The 17,961-nt window shown below is 47.5% G+C and overlaps 1 protein-coding gene across 3 annotated transcripts in view; it reads left to right on the top strand.

Moving 5' to 3' along the window:
* The window catches only part of crabp1a (cellular retinoic acid binding protein 1a), a 41,586-nt gene extending 24,001 nt beyond the window's left edge, over nt 1–17,585 (top strand). For all 3 annotated transcript variants that reach the window (XM_055662710.1, XM_055662709.1, XM_055662711.1), the window contains 3 exons: nt 2,833–3,011; nt 10,054–10,167; nt 17,135–17,585. In XM_055662710.1, the coding sequence (XP_055518685.1) occupies nt 2,833–3,011; nt 10,054–10,167; nt 17,135–17,185 (344 nt within the window). In that variant the 3' untranslated portion in view covers nt 17,186–17,585. The remainder of the gene's footprint in view (nt 1–2,832; nt 3,012–10,053; nt 10,168–17,134) is intronic.
* The last annotated feature ends 376 nt before the right edge of the window (nt 17,586–17,961 follow it).

The following is a 17,961-nucleotide window of genomic DNA, read 5'->3' as shown; positions in this document are numbered from 1 at the left end:
GTGTTTCCTCGTCTCCTTCTAGATGGTTTACTCCTTATTCTTAAACTGTTTGCCTGGTTCTGGACTCCCCCAACATCGGGAACATGTGTCCTGCCTTTAGCGTGTCCAAACCCTTAACAATCTTATATGTTTCAATGAGATCCCCTCTCATCCATCTAAACACCAGAGTGTACAAGCCCAGCTGCTCCATTCTCTCAGCGTATGACAGTCCCCGCCATCCCGAGAATTAACCTTGTAAACCTACGCTGCACTCCCTCAATAGCAAGAATGTCCTTCCTCAAATTAGGGGACCGAAGCTGCCCACAATACTCCAGATGTGGTCTCACTAGGGCTCTGTACAACTGCAGAAGGACCTCTTTGCTCCTACACTCGACTCCTCTTGTTATAAAGACACCGAGTGTAGAATACAGCTCTCGGCAATACGGTGGCAAAGCCCAATGTCCGCAGTGAGGTGGAGGAGAATCTGATTGTATGTACAGATGGGGACTCACTTTTAGTTTAGTTTAGTTATTTTTAGTTTAAAGATACAGCGCGAAACAGGTCCTTCGGCCCACCGAGTCCGCACCGACCCGCGACCCCCGCACACTAACACTATCCTACACACACGAGGGACAATTTACAATTGTTACCAAGCAAATTAGCCAACAAATCTATATGTCTTTGGGGTGTGGGAGGAAACCGGAGCCCTCGGTGAAAACCCACGCAGGTCATGGGGAGAAGGTACAAACTCCGTACATGCAGCGCCCGAAGTCAGGATCGAACCCGGGTTTCGGGCGCGGTGAGGCAGCAACTCTACCGCTGCACCAACGTACTTGATGGTGGTAAGAAGTGGGGTTAAGGGCCTGGTTCTGTGCCGCGCGATTCTGTTCCTATTCGTGTATAAAGCCAGCGTTAGTTGCTCAAGACACAACAAGTAGACTGGCGGCGCTGCCTCAGAGGGCAGGGGACTAACTGCTTAAGAAGGAACTGCAGATGCTGGAAAATCGAAGGTAGACAAAAGTGCTGGAGAAACTCAGCGAGTGCAGCAGCATCTATGGAGCGAAGGAAATAGGCAACGTTTCGGGTCGAAACCCGAAGGGTTTCGGGACGAAACGTATTTCCTTCGCTCCATAGATGCTGCTGCACCCGCTGAGTTTCTCCAGCACTTTTGTCTAGCAGGGAACTAACAAGTGAACGCAAAGACGGCAGGAGGATCCTACTGAACACATCTGCGTCCCATGGAAATTAGATTCGATTCACAATGTTGAATTTATTGATATTCTCACTGGTGCCTCTAGATATCAAATAGTCAGAAAGTGCTGGAGTCACTCGGCAGATCAGGCAGCAAGTCTGGAGGACATGGATAGGTGACGTTTCGGGTCAGGACTTTTCAATAGACAACAGACAATAGGTGCATGAGTAGGCCATTCGGCCCTTCGAGCCAGCACCGCCATTCAATGTGACCATGGCTGATCATCCCCAATCAGTACCCCGTTCCTGCCATCTCCCCATATCCCCCGACTCCGCTATTTCTAGCTCTCTCTTGAAAGCATCCAGAAAACCTGCCTCCACCGCCCGCTGAGGCAGATAATTCCACAGACTCGCCACTCTCTGTGAGAAAAAGTGTTTCATCGTCTCCGTTCTAAATGGCTTACTGCTTATTCTTAAACTGTGGCCCCCTGGTTCTGGACTCCCCCAACATCGGGAACATGTTTCCTGCCTCTAGCGTGTCCAAACCCTTAACAATCTTGTATGTTTCAATGAGATACCCTCTCATCCTTCTAAACTCCAGAGTGTACAAGCCCAGCTGCTTCATTCTGTCAGCATATGACAGTCCCGCCATCCCGGGGATTAACCTTTCTTTAGACTAAATGTATAGGAAGGAACTGCAGATGGCGGTTGAACCCGAGGATAGACGCGGAGTGCTGGAGTAACTCAGCGGGCCGGGCAGTGTCTCTGGAGAGAAGGAATGGGTGGCGTTTCGGGTCTCCAGAGATGCTGCCTGTCCCGCTGAGTTACTGCAGCTTTTTGTGTCTTTCTACAGACTGCCCGACCTGCTGAATTAGCCCAGCACGGCCCGAAACGTTGCCTATTTCCTTCGCTACATAGATGCTGCCTCACCCGCTGAGTTTCTCCAGCACTTTTGTCTACTCTGTACCTCTGGGCATCAACCCAACTTCTAGACACTCGCTCCTGATGCATTGCAGGACCCTCCATCACTTGTCTTATTGTTCAGTCCGATGTTGGGGGAATCTTATGTTCCCGATGTTGGGGGGAGTCCAGAATCAGGGGCCACAGTTTAAGAATAAGGAGTAAGCCATTTAGAACGGAGACGATGAAACACTTTTTCTCACACAGAGTGGCGAGTCTGTGGAATTCTCTGCCTCACGGTGGAGGCAGTTTCTCTGGATGCTTTCAAGAGAGAGCTAGATAGGGCTTTTAAAAAATAGCGGAGTCAGGGGATATGGGGAGAAGGCAGGAACGGGGTACTGATTGTGGATGATCCGCCATGATCACATTGCATGGCGGTGCTGGTTCGAAGGGCCAAATGGCCTACTCCTGCACCTATTGTCTATTGTCCACATAATAGTCAGTGTTGCCCATAAGTAACCGGGTACATGTCAGAGGTCTGACACATTAAGTTGTCGCCTCCAGCAGGCGCTCAACTGCTGTTATTGTTAATGTCAAATTGTGTTTAGTCCCTGGAATAGAAAAGACTAGTTAGTTGCTCATCGTGCCCCAAGGGGCAGCGAAGGGAACAACGAGGGAGGTTTAATCATGCGAGGCTGTTATTTTTGGGCGGCTTGCTCTGTCCCCATCACCCTCCATCTCCCCGGTTGCTGTCTGCTGCAGGGGTCAACGCCATGCTGAGGAAGGTGGCCGGGGCCGCGGCGTCCAAACCCCTGGTGGAGATACGCCAGGACGGCGACCACTTCTACATCAAGACGTCCACTACGGTGAGGACCACCGAGATCACCTTCACCGTCGGCGAGGAGTTTGAGGAGGAAACGGTGGACGGCAGGAAGTGCAAGGTGACGGGAACTAGCTGGGATTCAGGGGCTGGGCTGTGGTGGGTTGGGGTTGGGGTTAGGCTGGGATGCCAATCTTGGTGCAGAATGGGGGGGGGGGGGTAGAAAACAAAGAACTCTACACACTGCCCCACCCTGTCCCAACTTCACACCCCTCCTCATCATATCCCCACTCCCCGACAATCCCCGCACCCTACATAGAAGGACACCGAGTGCTGGAGCGACTCAGCACCTACTCTGGCCAACATGGGTAGAGGGGAGCTTGCGGGTCGGGACTCTCAGCACTTTGTGACCTTTTGTACTGGGGAGGTGTTGAGGATATGATGGGGAGGAATGTGAATTTGTGGCAGGGGGGTGTGGGGGAGGGGGTGTGGAGTGTGGGGGAGGGGAGTGTGGGGGAGGGGGTGTGGGGGGGATGGGGGGGGGGTGTGGAGTGTGGGGGAGGGGAGTGTGAGGGGGAGGGGGTGGGGATAAGGGTAACGGGACGTGTAGGAAGGAACTGCAGATGCTGCTTTACACTGAGATCAACACAAAAAGCTGGAGTAACTCAGCGGGACAGGCTGTCTTATCTTATCTCTGAAGATAAGGAATAGGCGACATTTCGGGTCGATAGGGAGTCTGAAGAAGGGTCTCGACCCGAAACGTCACCTATTCCTTCTCTACAGAGATGATGCATGTCCCGCTGAGTTACTCCAGCATTTTGTGTCTGACTGGAGTAATGAGATGAGGATGTGAAGAGCGAGGGGTGGATGTTATGGGGGGGGATGGGGGTGGGGGGGGGGGGGGGGGGGGGGGGGGGGGGGGGGGGGGCTATTGCCAGTTCTGATAATGTCAAATGCCCCGCGTTAATACGGTGGAAGATTCAAAAGTTCTAGCTGTTAAATTTGACTTATTGGTTAATCTAATTTCCAATTAATTGGGTGATATTTTGACCTGTGTCAGCAGTGAGATGGCTTCCTAACTGGGGCGTGGGGCGGGAGGGGGGAGCCACTGAATCAATGCACCACTAACTAACGTGCAACAAATGGACAGCGGCTGGCTCTCCCGCGGAGCCTCTGAAAGTGAGTGGTGACTAATCCATCATTAGCGGCGACAGCCCGTCTGAAATTAAATTAATGACGGTGCGGCCAACTTGCTTCCCAGTGGCATCTGAGCAGCTCCTGAACTGACACCGGCTGAATAGATGAGGCGATCTCCCGTGGTTAGGAGGGGCGTGGAGAAAGGAACCTTTACTCCCTCTCCCCAGCCCGGTTGTGTGTGTGTCCTCCCACCCCTGCCCGCCTGCCTCACACTTGCTCATCAATCTATTGTCGCCGTCAGCTGAACTCGATGAGCGGAACTCCAGCCCATTGAATCAAACTCCTATTGTGATCAATATTGCCCCTTCACTAATGTTGAGCTGAAGATGAACGGCTTGCATTCATATAGCGCCTTTTCACAACGTCAGCACGCCATCCATGCACGGTTTAAAAAGCATATTTACTGCGAATCGGGACAGCGGTAGAGTTGCTGCCTCCCAGCGCCAGACACCCGGGTTCAATCCTGTCTGTACGGAGTTTGTACCTTCTCCACGTGACCACGTGGGTTTTCTCCGGGTGTCTCAAATGGGGTAGATGGGAGGATTTCTACAGGGACTATATTTCCAATAACATATTTCTAAGTAAGGAACTGCAGCTGCTGGTTTACACAAAAGGAGACAAAGTGCTGGAGTAACTCAGCAGGTCAGGCAGCATCACTGGAGAACACGGATAGGTAACATTTCGGGTCAGGCTGTAGAAGGATCCCAACCCGAAACGTCATCAATCTCGATTTAACTAACTAATTTGTTCATTTAAAATTTGTTTTAATTCAGAAGTTTTGTGTAATTCAATGGCTGAGGTAAACCTAATTCGCTCAAATCAAACAAATGTTGTCTAAGTGATTCAGATTTTTTTTTTAGTGTGTTGGGAGCCCCTGGATTGGAAGGTGAAGGATTAAAACCAATTAACTTCTCGAAGATATTCCTCCTAACTTCAACTAGTCCTTGCTTTCCCTCTCTCTCTCCATCCCCTCCTTCTTCCCAGTTCTCCGACCAGTCTTACTATCTACGACTACATTGTATCTCTGTACCGCCCATTCCCCTGAAGAAGGGTCTCGGCCCGAAACGCCACCCATTCCTTCTCTCCGGAGATGCTGCGTATCCTGCTGAGTTACTCCAGCTTTTTGTGTCTATCTTCGGTTTAAACCAGCATCTGCAGTTCTTTCCTACAGATATTCCTGCTAGTCAAACTCAGTCAGTAAGACTGGGAGTGCGGCTATTTACAACTTTGCATCCTAAGGGTCACAGCCTTCACTTGAAAATGAAAAGGTTTGCTGGGCAATGCGTACAGAGCGGGGGATGGGATTAATTGGCTGGTTGGGTCAGAGAGCTCTCAGGGGTATGATGGGCCGAACGTCCCTCCACCACTCCTCTCGATCACGAGGAGAGGAGCAATGGAGTGGAATCTTTCCATCTACATTTCCAGTTGATGAATCTTTTCTACATGCAGAAAAAAGTCTGAAAAATAGTCCCGACCTAAAACATCACCCATCATGTTCTCCAGAGATGATTCCTGACCTGCTGTGTTAATCCAGCACTTTGTGTCTTTTTCCCCTCTAAACCAGCATCTGCAGTTCCCTACATCTTCATTCATTTTTACATATTTTTCTTCGGAGGCCATTCGACCCATTGAGTCTATACTGTCTCTCAGAACTCTCCCATTTCACCACTCATTACCCTGCAACCTATTCTCTCTCACATTCCTATCAACTCGCTGGTTCTCCAGCCTAACTGCCTCCAGAGATGCTGCCTGACCCACTGAGCTCCCTCCTCCAGCACTGTTTTGTTTTGCTGAAGATCTCCATCTCCATCTTGTCTCTTCACCTGGTCTCCCCGCACCATCTACCAACCCATCGCACCACATATTCTCCACCCTGCCATCTGGGAAGAGGTACAGGAGCATTAGCTGCAAAACCAGCAGGATGCTCCTCAGCTTCTTCCCGCAGGCTATAAGACTGATAAATGGACTTTGCCCCCTGCCAAAGTATCGCGCACCAACCACCAACCTGGACACACTGCAGCAGAGCCACTGTCGTGCCGCTGCCGATCGGATCGCCTGTTGATGTTTAGTAGAGAGTAGGGTGTTTAATTTGTTCATGATATATGTATATTTTATTTCTATTTATTTTTTACTGCACACAGAATGGACACTGGTTGAGCAACGTTTTTTTTGTTTTCTCTGGGTATGTGAGTACTCAGGAAAATGGCAATAAAGATATACTTGATACTTGACTTGATCACACTTGTGTGAAGCCCACACAGTCGCAGGCAGGGAGAATGTGTAAACTGTACACAACCTGCACCAGAGGTCAGGGTGGAGTCTGGGGCACTGGAGCTGTGAGGCAGCGGCACTACCTGCTGCACTGTGCTTCTGAACCCCACCAGCAGGGGTCGGTTTGTCAACTTGCTGGGATGTGCTAACTGATGGAGCTTCTCCAAGCCACCATCAGACAGAGGAAGGTTTAGGCTTATTATTGTTATGTACAGTGTAAAGCTTTGCTTTGCATGCTATCCAAACAATAGACAATAGGTGCAGGAGGAGGCCATTCGGCCCTTCGAGCCAGCACCGCCATTCAAGGTGATCATGGCTGATCATCCCCAATCAGTACCCCGTTCCTGCCTTCTCCCCAGATCCCCTGACTCCGCTACCTTTAAGAGCCCTATCTAGCTCTCTCTTGAAAGCATCCAGAGAACCGGCCTCCACCGCCCTCTGAGGCAGAGAATTCCACAGACTCACCACTCTCTGTGAGAAAAAGTGTTTCCTCATCTCCGTTCTAAATGGTTTACTCCTTATTCTTAAACTGTGCCCCCTGGTTCTGGACTCCCCCAACAACGGGAACATGTTTCCTGCCTCTAGTGTGGCCAATCCCTTAACAATCTTATATGTTTCAATGGGATATCCTCTCATCCTTTTAAACTCCAGAGTATACAAGCCCAGCTGCTCCATTCTCTCAGCATATGACAGTCCCGCCATCCCGGGAATTAACCTTGTAAACCTACGCTGCGCTCCCTCAATAGCAAGAATGTCCTTCCTCAAATGAGGGGACCAAAGCTGCCCACAATACTCCAGGTGTGGTCTCACTAGGGCTCAGATCAGATATACCATATGCAAATACAATCAAGTCAAACTCCAGTACAGTCAGTAGAGCAAATAGAAAGATACAGAGTGCAGGATATAGTTCTCAGCATTGTAACGCATCAGTTCGACAGACAAGTCCATGTCTGCCAGCAACTGTTCTCTGGTAACTTAGGTTTATTGATGTCACGCGTGCCAAGGTACAACGAGACTAGATCCAAACAGACTAGAGAATACTATACACAAATATAATCAAACCAAACTTGTGTACAATAAGTGGAGCAAAGGAAGAGACACAGAGTCCAGAATATAGTGCCCAGCATGGCAGCGAACCAGTTCCACAGACAAAGTCCAATGTCTGCAATGGGGTAGAGGTGAATCGCACAATACTCTCACCTATGGAAGGACCGTTCAGAAGCCTGACAACTGAGTGGGAGAAGTGAACTCTCAGATTTCTGATATGCAAACATCAAATGCCGAGTATTCAACCAGAATTCCTGAGGGAAGATTGGAATTCCTTAATGTGTAGGAAGGAATTGCAGATGCTGGTTTAGAAACATAGAAAATAGGTGCAGGAGTAGGCCATTCGGCCCTTCGAGCCTGCACCGCCATTCAATATGATCATGGCTGATCATCCAACTCAGTATCCTGTACCTGCCTTCTCTCCATACCCCCTGATCCCTTTAGCCACAAGGGCCACATCTAACTCCCTCTTCAATATAGTCAATGAACTGGCCTCAACTACTTTCTGTGGCAGAGAATTCCACAGATTCACCACTCTCTGTGTGAAAAAAAATTCTCACCTCGGTCCTAAAAGACTTCCCCCTTATCCTTAAACTGTGACCCCTTGTTCTGGACTTCCCCAACACCGAAGATAGACACAAAATGCTGGAGTAACTCAGCAGGACAGGCAGGATCTCTGTAGAAAAGGAATGGGTGACGTTTCGGGTCTGAAGAAGGGTCTCGATCCGAAACGTCACCCATTCCTTCTCTCCAGAGATGCTGCCTGCCCCGCTGAGTTACTCCTGCACTTTTGTGTCTATATTTAGATTTCCTTAAAATAACTTTAAGCCACCAATTGGTCTAATTGCACCACGCTGAGAGAATTAAAAATCAAATGGATGAACTATTGGCTCTTAGGCATCTGCTTAAGTTCAGTGGCAGTAGTCTCGCCATCTCTGGCTGTGTGTGACACACTGAATCATTACACCATTACCACTGACAGTTGAGTGTTATTGGTGCTTGACCTCACTGACACAATCAGCACTCGTTCTAAATCATTTGTTCACAAATCGCCACAATGCCGCTTTACCAGGACTGTTATTGTACCTGGTCCAACCAGGATATTTATTAAACAAAGCACAGGATGCTGGGGTAACTCAGTGAGCCAGGCAGCATCTCCGGAGGGAATGGACAGGTGACATTTCAGGTCAGGATCCTTCTTTAGTACTGAGGAGAAAGCTGGAAAAGATATACCTGTAGGGGGTGTGGGATGGAGCAGCAGTTGTTGGGTTTTCACTGAAGATAGGCACAAAATGCTGGAGTAACTCAGCGGGCCAGGCAGCATCCGAGTGAGGGAATGGGTGACGTTTCGGGTCGAGACCCTTCTTCAGGGAGAAATCGGGAAAAGTGAGGTGGGAGTGGAAAAGGTCTGGCAATATGTCTCCATTGGCCTTGGTATATATTTTATATAATGCAGGGTTTATTTCACATTGCCAGCAGCCTTGTAGGTAGTAAATGCCAACCATGCAAAGGGTACAGCGGTAGAGTTGTTGCCTTACAGTGCCAGAGACCCGGGTTCGATCCCAACTACGGGTGCTGTTTACACGGAGTTTGCACGTTCGTCCTGTGACCAAGTGGGATTTCTCTGAGATCGTTGGTTTTCTTCCACCCTCCAGGAACGTACAGGCTTGTAGGTAAATTGGCTTGGTATTAGTGTAAATTGTCCCTAGTGTGTGTAGGATAGTGTTACTGTGCGGGGATCGCTGGTCGATACAGACTCAGTGGGCCAAACAGCCTGTTTTCGTGCTGTATCCCTAAAATGAAAAAAAAACCTTTGGGAGCTGACACAGACTCGATGGGCCGAACGGCGTTGCAGTGAATGTAGCCGAGTGTCAGCCAGGCTGGGGTTGGTGTATCTGCAGAAGGATGTGAGTGGATGTGCTGGGTTTTACAGTCATTAGCCACATGTTAAAAAGATGAAAATCAAAACCAGCAGATGCTGGAAACCTGAAATAAAAATGGTGGAGACACTCGGTTGATCAGGCAGCGTCTGAGGAGGAAGGAGACGAGTCAATGATTCAGGCTGAAGACCCTGCATCAGGATAAGTGAACAGTCTTTGATCTTATGCCCCTGTCCCACTTAGGAAACCTGAACGGAAACCTCTGGAGACTTTGCGCCCCACCCAAGGTTTCTGTGCGGTTCCTGGAGGTTCCCGGAGGTTTTTTTGTCAGTCTCCCTACCTGCTTCCACTACCTGCAACCTCCAGCAACCACCTGCAACCTCCGGCAACCACCAACCACCTGCAACCTCCGGGAACCGCACGGAAACCTTGGGTGGGGCGCAAAGTCTCCAGAGGTTTCTGTTCAGGTTTCGTAAGTGGGACAGGGGCATAACTCTACTTCTCTGCAGATCACCCAATCATCATCAAATTCACAATCTGACTGTAAAGTAAAATTGTCCGCTGGATTTTTGGAGCGGACGTGAAGGAGTGAATGATGTATTTATGTCAGCCCGTAGCTAGCAACACGGAATAGTATCTCTGAGTTAGACTCGTCTTGCCCATGCCAACCGATTATTCCTGCCCAGTTGCTAGTGGGGAAGGTGAGAGTGAGACTCCAGCTCATGGTGTCTTTGGGATTATTGATGCTGACCTCTTCCTGTCCCACAGAGCCTGCCAAAGTGGGAAAATGAGAACAAAATCTACTGCAAGCAAACTCTTCTCAGCGGCAGTGGGCCTAAAACGCATTGGACACGGGAACTGAAGAACAACGAGCTGATCCTGGTAGGTATCACCCAGTGAGGTTAACACCGGCACCTCGCCTGCCCCGTGAAACCCAGTCCAGCCCCAGTGTCCAGGCAACCCAGCTGGACGTCAGGACCACAGAATCCAACCCTGGTCACCAATTTCAGGTAACCCCCCCCCCACCACTTTATCCCCCTCTCTCTCTTCTGTGCCCCTCAAAGCTTGGATAGAGTGGATATGGAGAGGATGTCTCCACTACTGGGAGAGTCTAGGACCAGAGGTCACAGCCTCAGACCTTAAGGACGTTCCTTTAGGAAGGAGATGAGGAAGAATTTCTTTGGTCAAAGGCTGGTGAATCTGTGAAATTCATTGCCACAAAAGGCTGTGGAGGCTAAGTCAATGGATATCTTTAAGGCAGAGATAGTTAGATAGATACTTAGTACGGGTGTCAGGGGATATGGGGAGAAGGCAGGAGAATGGGGTTGAGAGGGAAAGATAGACCAGCCACGATTGGTGGAGTAGACTTGATGGGCCGAATGACCTTATTCTGTTCCTGTTACTCATTAACGTATGAAGATGGCGACCATCTGCGTGCTGGTCCCAGAAACAGATCTGCATTCACTTATTAGGTACAGTGTTGTAGGCTAATTGGCTTGGTCCCTAGAATGGTCCCTAGAATGTGTAGGATTACTGTGTGGAGTAACTCAGCGGGTCAGGCAGCATCTCTGGAGAAAATAAATAGGTGACATTTTGGGTCGAGACCCTTCTTCCGACCCTTCGAGTCGGGGGAATGGGAAACGAGAGATATGGATGGCGATATAGAGAGATATTGAATAAATGAATGAAAGATAAGCAAAAAAGTAACGATGATCAAGATAACAGTGTATTGTTGGCTCTGGGTGAGGTGTGAGCAAGTTATACCGACAATGAAACTCATTAGGAGGACAGTGAAACTAACACAACGACTATTCCTTTTCTCCAGAGATGCTGCCGGACCTGCTGAGTATCTCCAGCTTTTTGTGTCTATCTTCAGTTAAACCAGCATCTGCAGTTCCTGCTTCCACCTCTCACTGTCAGGCTTTGTCTCCCCCCCACCCCCTCCACCTATGTTTCAGCATTCTCTCCCCTACGTCGACAAGCAACCTAAAATGTTGCCTATCCACGTCCTCCAGAGATGCTGCCTGACTTGCTGAGTATCTCCAGCACTCTGTGTTCCACGCTAGATTCCAGTGCCTCCTGGCTCCAGTGATCTCTGCAAGGAAGCCACAGGTCTCCAGAGCGCACTGTGTGATTGCTGGGTGCTCCCTGCACACACGTTGCCTGTAGGTACAATGTGATTTCCACGTTGGATGTATGTGTGTATGATGATGCTTTTAGAACATACAACAGTACATCACAGGAAGCAGCCCTTGGGCCCACAATGTTTGTGCCGAACATGATGCCAAGTTAAACTGATCTCATCTGTCCACACCCCTCTATTCCATGCACTTGCATGTGCCTATCTATGTAAAAGCCTCTTAAACACCACTGTCGTATTTGCCTCCACCACCATCCTTGGCTCTCCACGTGAACAGACTTGCCCCCCCCCCCACATATCCATTAAACCTTCCCCTCTCGCATTACAGCTGTGCTCTCTAGTGTAAGAAGTATCTACCCTGGGACATGGTTTTGCCTGTCTAGCCTATCCATTCCTCTCGTAATTCTTTATACTTGTTCCAAGGGAACATCTTCAAGGATCTGACGAGTAGAACAGAAAAAGGCTCACTCATCTGTTTAGTTACAAATGAGTTTTATTTGCAAGAGAGGACAAAAACCATACTTGTCTTGGTGTGCGCGGGGTCCATAGCTGTCGGCTATGGGCTTTAAACATAGTGCTACCGGCCACAGCGCTATGTGCCACAGACTGTTTGGGAAAATTCTCGTATCACAATACTTCTGTCAAATCTTCCCTCAACAATAGACAATAGGTGCAGGAGCAGGCCATTCAGCCCTTCGGGTCAGCACCGCCATTCACTGTGATCATGACTGATCATCCACAATCAATACCCCGTTGGGGTCAAGGAAAGAGCGTTTATGTCACTTCCTTGGTTTCACCAATCTTTCCTCCACCACGCTCAAAAAGCACAAGACAGACACCATTGTGCAGATGCCGAGAAGTGTGTTCAGCTCTGGCTGAACAATTTCTAATCTTGTGTGTGGACTCAATAACAAGAAGTACCCTGTTCCTGCCTTCTCCCCATATCCCTTGAGCTCTATCTAACTCTCTCTTGAAAGCATCCAGAGAATCGGCCACTGCCTTCTGAGGCAGAGAATTGCACAGATTCACAACTCTTTGTGTGAAAACGTTTCTCCACATCAGTGTTCTAAATGGCCTACCCCTTCTCTATCTATGTCAGCACTCTACTCCCAATACCATGTGCCCTAATTTCGCCCACTAATCTCCTATGTGGGACCTTATAGCATGCTTTCTGAAAATCCAGGTACACTACATCCAGTGGCTCTCCCTTGTCCATTTTCCTAGTAACATCCTCAAAAAAATTCCAGAAGATTAGTCAAGCATGATTTCCCCTTCGTAAATCCATGCTGACTCGGACTGATCCTGTTACTGCTATCCAAATGTGCGGCTATTTCATCTTTTATAATTGATTCCAGCATCTTCCCCACCACCGGTGTCAGGCTAACTGGTCTATAATTCCCTGTTTTCTCTCTCCCTCTTTCTTAAAAAGTGAGATAACATTAGCTACCCTCCAATCCACAAGAACTGATCCTGAACCTATAGAACATTGGAAAACGATCACCAATGCATCCACGATTTCTAGAGCCACCTCTTTAAGTACCCTGGGATGCAGACCATCAGGCCCTGGGGATTTATTAGCTTTCAGCCCTATCAGTCTACCCAAGACCATTTCCTGCCTGATGTGAATTTCCTTCAGTTCCTCCATCACCCTAGATCCTCTGGCCACTAGTACATCTGGAAGATTGTGTGTCTTCTTAATGAAGACAGATTCAAAGTACCTGTTCAACTCATCTGCCATTTTCTTGTTCCCCATAATAAATTCACCTTTTTCTGTCCAACTTTGGCCTTAACTATTTTTCCCCTTCACATACCTAAAGAAGCTTTTACTATCGTCCTTTATATTCTTGGCTAGCTCATCTTGTCTCCCCGTATTGCCTTTTTAGTTATCTTCTGTTTCTCTTTAAATGTTTCCTAATTGTGTGGATTCCCACTCATCTGTGCTATGTTATACTTCTTCTCGTTTATTTTTATATTGTCCTTGACTTCCCTTGTCAGCCACGGACGCCCCTTACTCCCCTTAGAATAACCTCCAGATATTCCAGAGAAAAACCATGCTTGTTGCCGGTTGAGTAATTAGCCACATGGTCCCGGGGCAACCAAGTTGCTGAAACATTGTCATCAGGGCAAGGAGATTTAACGGCATCTCCCTGTGTAGCCCACTGTGTAGCCCAGTACTGGGTGCCCAGCTCCAGCCCGATCTCTTTAAATTCCTATACATGTCCCAGCCTCCTCCCACCCGTCGATGACCTGCCACCCTCCCAATGCACACACCTCAGCTGACCTCAGCTCAACCTCACCCTGTTCCTTTCCCCTCCACCCTCCACTCATCTCATACCTCCACCTACTCCCAATACCCCACTTTTCATTTTCACCCCTCTTTCACTTCACATCTTCTGCACACGATCCCTCGTCCCAGCCTTACTTCTCACGCCTCTTCCTTCTTTATCTGGTACCTTTTGGAACCATTTCACCTAGATCTAGGTATGTTACAAAACGTACCTGAATCGTGGCTGAGCATCTGCCCCACCCCTTGTGTGTGATTTTGGCGTTGTTTAGAGGGGGCGGGTTTAAAACGCGATTTTTACTAGGCTGTTCCAATCGAAAATGTTCAGCCTAGTAAATCATTAACGGAAAATCGCTGAAAGACCCCGTCGCAAAAGGTATTATTAGTTTTCATGGCCTTGTATAATATTTATAGTAGTTTAAAAATCACTCTCTCACTCCGCAACCTCTCGCAGCCCCAGGGTTTTATAAAGCAAACAATTAAAGGTATGTACCTTATTTTTACATTAAATGGGGCTTGTATATAACCCTGTATATAAAGTTTTCTATAGCGAGTAGCTCATTTTGGGCTCTTTATATCCCGCAGTATTTTTCTGGGCACTTGAGGGCACAAATCCAGCGCAATGTGAACGTTCTAAACCAGCGCGTTCACAGGAACCCACTAGAAAGCCGATTTAAATTGACTTTAATTTACAGCAAATGAACACTAAATTCCTTCCATTTGGCCTATAAATTGATGTAAATGAGATTTAAAAATCATGTTTTATTGTGAATTATTTGTGAATATTATTTGGACACTTAGGCTATTTAAAAATGTTAATCATTTATTAAGAAATGGATAGATGTTTAGACTAGTAATTGAAGTTTGAAATTAGCTACAATTGGATAACTAACTAATTATATGCTTTAATTTCAGGTCATCCAAGTAAGATTATTTTATATTTGTTTCAGAATGCTTCAATCTATGATAACTGAAAATTTCATTCAGTTCTCTTAATTTTTAAGAAGGTTATGGGCTTTTGACTGTCCACGATCACAGATTTTTTGTTATGTCCATAGAAAATCAATAGGGAACAAGATGCTAATTTCCGAGTATGAAAATGGCCATAACCTTTTTATTACTTGAGATATGAAAGCGGATTAGGTGTCAAATTAAACTTATTGTTATGCTTTATCTGATGGGAGAAGTTGCAGACTTGATTTTTTAAATCTCAAAATTTTGTAACATTGCTACTAGATCCACCCCCCCTCCCCCTCATCTATATCCACTCATCACCTGCCAGATTTTGCCTCGCCCCCACCTATTTTTACAGCTTTCTCACCTCCATCAGCCTGAAGAAGGACCCCGACCCAAAATGTCTCCAAACCCTCCACTGAGTTCCTCCAGCACTTTTAAAAAAAGTAAGATTCAACATCTGCAGTGCCGTTCTGGGAACATCGGTGGACGATCTAACATTTGTACACACATCTGTATTTCTACACACTCGGATAAGTAGCCCAAATAATTATCTGGGCTATAGCTAATCCCAACTCAGAAGCTATCACTCCCACCTCTTAGTCAGAATATTGTGGCTTCACATCTCACTTGAGATTGAGTCATAAATTCATGTGATAGGAGCAGAATTAGGCCATTCAGCCCATCAAGTTTACTCCGCCATACAATCATGCTTCATCTATCTTTCCCTTTTAATCCTAATTTGAGGAAGGACATTTTTGCTATTGAGGGAGTGCAGCGTAGGTTTACAAGGTTAATTCCCGGGATGGCGGGACTGTCATATGCTGAGAGAATGAAGCAGCTGGGCTTGTACACTCTGGAGTTTAGAAGGATGAGAGGGCATCTCATTGAAACATATAAGATTATTAATGGCTTGGACACGCTAGAGGCAGGAAACATATTCCCGATGTTGGGGGAGTCCAGAACCAGGGGCCACAGTTTAAGAATAAGGAGTAAACCATTTAGAACGGAGACGAGGAAACACTTTTTCTCACAGAGAGTGGTGAGTGTGTGGAATTCTCTGCCTCAGAGGGTGGTGGAGGCTGGTTCTCTAGATGCTTTCAAGAGAGAGCTATATAGGGCTCTTAAAAATAGCGGAGTCAGGGGATATGGGGGGAAGGCAGGAACGGGGTACTGATTGGGGATGATCAGCCATGATCACATTGAATGGCGGTGCTGGCTCGAAGGGCCGAATGGCCTACTCTTGCACCTATTGTCTATTGTCTATTGTCTAACCCCATGCTCCAGCCTTCTCCCCTAACCCCTGACACCCATACTAATTAAGCATCTAGCTATCTCTGCCTAAACAATATCCATTGACTTGGCCTCCACAGTCGTCAGTGACAATCCAGCCTTCTGAGTCCTAATACAGGACGGTTCTGGGACACTGCTTCTCCCGCTCTGTCTTTCAAACACAGCACCAGAGGGATGAGATGCCTGTCTAACCCTCCACTGGAAGGAGATTTAGTTTACTTTGTTTAGAGATACAGTGTGGGTACAGACACCTCAGCCCACCGAGTTGACACCGACCAGCGACCACCCCGTACACTAGCGCTATCCTGCTCACTCGGGACAATTTACAATTTTTACCGATGCTAAATTAACCTCCAAACCTGTACGTCTTTGGAGTGTGGGAGGAAACCGGATCACCCAGGGAACATTCACATGGTCACAGGGAGAACGTACAAACTCCATACAGACAGCACCCATAGTCAGGATCGAACCCGGGTCTCTGGCGCTGAAAGGCAGCAACTCGACTGCTGCGCCACAGTGCCGGAAACTCTCGATGAAGATCAACAAATTTTATTAACAAATACCAGTGGAAATCATTCACAGCCCTTTACCGGAACTTGCTGAGCACTAACTGGCGGACAAGCCGTAGTGACTACAATATATAAATACTTCTGTGTTAGCGCTATGAAATATCCTGTGGTTGTCAAAAATACTAGTGATATGTAATACATAGTACAGAGTATACATGTATTTATATGTACATAGTATAGTACATAGCTTACATACACGGATATTGCATGTTTTTTGATTGAAATGGATACAGCATGGAAACAGGCCCTTCAGCCCACCAAGTCCATGCCAGCCATCGACCATTCATTCACACCACTCCTATCTTATCCCACTTTCTCATCCACCTACTACACAGGGCAATTCACAGAGGCCAATTAACCTACAAACCCACATGTATTTGGGATGCGGGAGGAAACCGGAGCACCGGGATGAACCACACGCAGTCACAGGAAGAATGTGCAAACTCCACATAGACAGCACCTGAGGTCAGGATCGAACCCGGGTCTCTGGCGCTGTGAGGCAGCAGCACCACCACCTAGGCTGCCCGTTTTAGAATCTGATATGTAGTTCCTGGGCTCCCGGACGGGCTGGTACAACCGATACAGTACTTGTCTCTTCTTTCCTTCCAGACGCTGGTTGCCAACGAAGTGGTGTGTACGAGGATCTACGTTAAAGAATAACAACACGCCCATCCATTCACGCGGGGAAAGCCCACTCGCTGCAGAAGCACCTCCTTGTGCATGGTGTATCAAGTTATTGATGCCAAACTGTGACATTCCAAGTTTTAATTTAGTGTAACTGTGTTTGATTTAAAGTTGTGAAACCTCTTTGTCTGTAATAGTGAATGTGTGAATCAGGTAGATTATTTAGTGGATGGCTTCTCAATTGGTTTTAGTCTTTTGTATTTCTGACTTAGATCTGCCAAGCACCTGCCCATGCCAGCGGATGTATCACATGCTCAAGCGATTGCCTGTATCTCTGTAGCTTCTTGAAGAGATATTGGATTGCTCATTTCCAAAAGATGATTGAAATTGTGTGGAAACGGAGTGAATCTGATAATAAAATCAAGAAGAAAATGAATCTTCGAACGTATTTGCTGTTTCTTTTCTTAAAAGAAAGACTAGCTTGTCATCTCATGGTACCTGCAGACCAATTGTCTTTGTCAGAGAAGATCAACTCTGTTAACGTCAAAAGATCTCCCTGTCACAGGATCTCCTGGTGTTGGGAGATCATTATTTCATTGACCATTGTTGTGTTTTAGTTTAGTTTACAGATACGGTTTAGAGAGACAGGCCCTTTGGCCCATCGAGTCCACGCCAACCATCGGTCACCTGTTCACACTAGTTCTATGTTATCCCACTTTCACATCCACTCCCACCACCAATTCACAGAAGCCAATTAACCCACGAACCTGCACGTCTTTGGGATGTGGGTGGACACTGGAGCACGCAGAGGA

The sequence above is a fragment of the Leucoraja erinacea genome, chromosome 36 (genome assembly GCF_028641065.1).
Source record: "Leucoraja erinacea ecotype New England chromosome 36, Leri_hhj_1, whole genome shotgun sequence".
Classification (NCBI taxonomy): domain Eukaryota; kingdom Metazoa; phylum Chordata; class Chondrichthyes; order Rajiformes; family Rajidae; genus Leucoraja; species Leucoraja erinaceus.
This window is presented reverse-complemented; position numbering and strand designations above follow the sequence as displayed.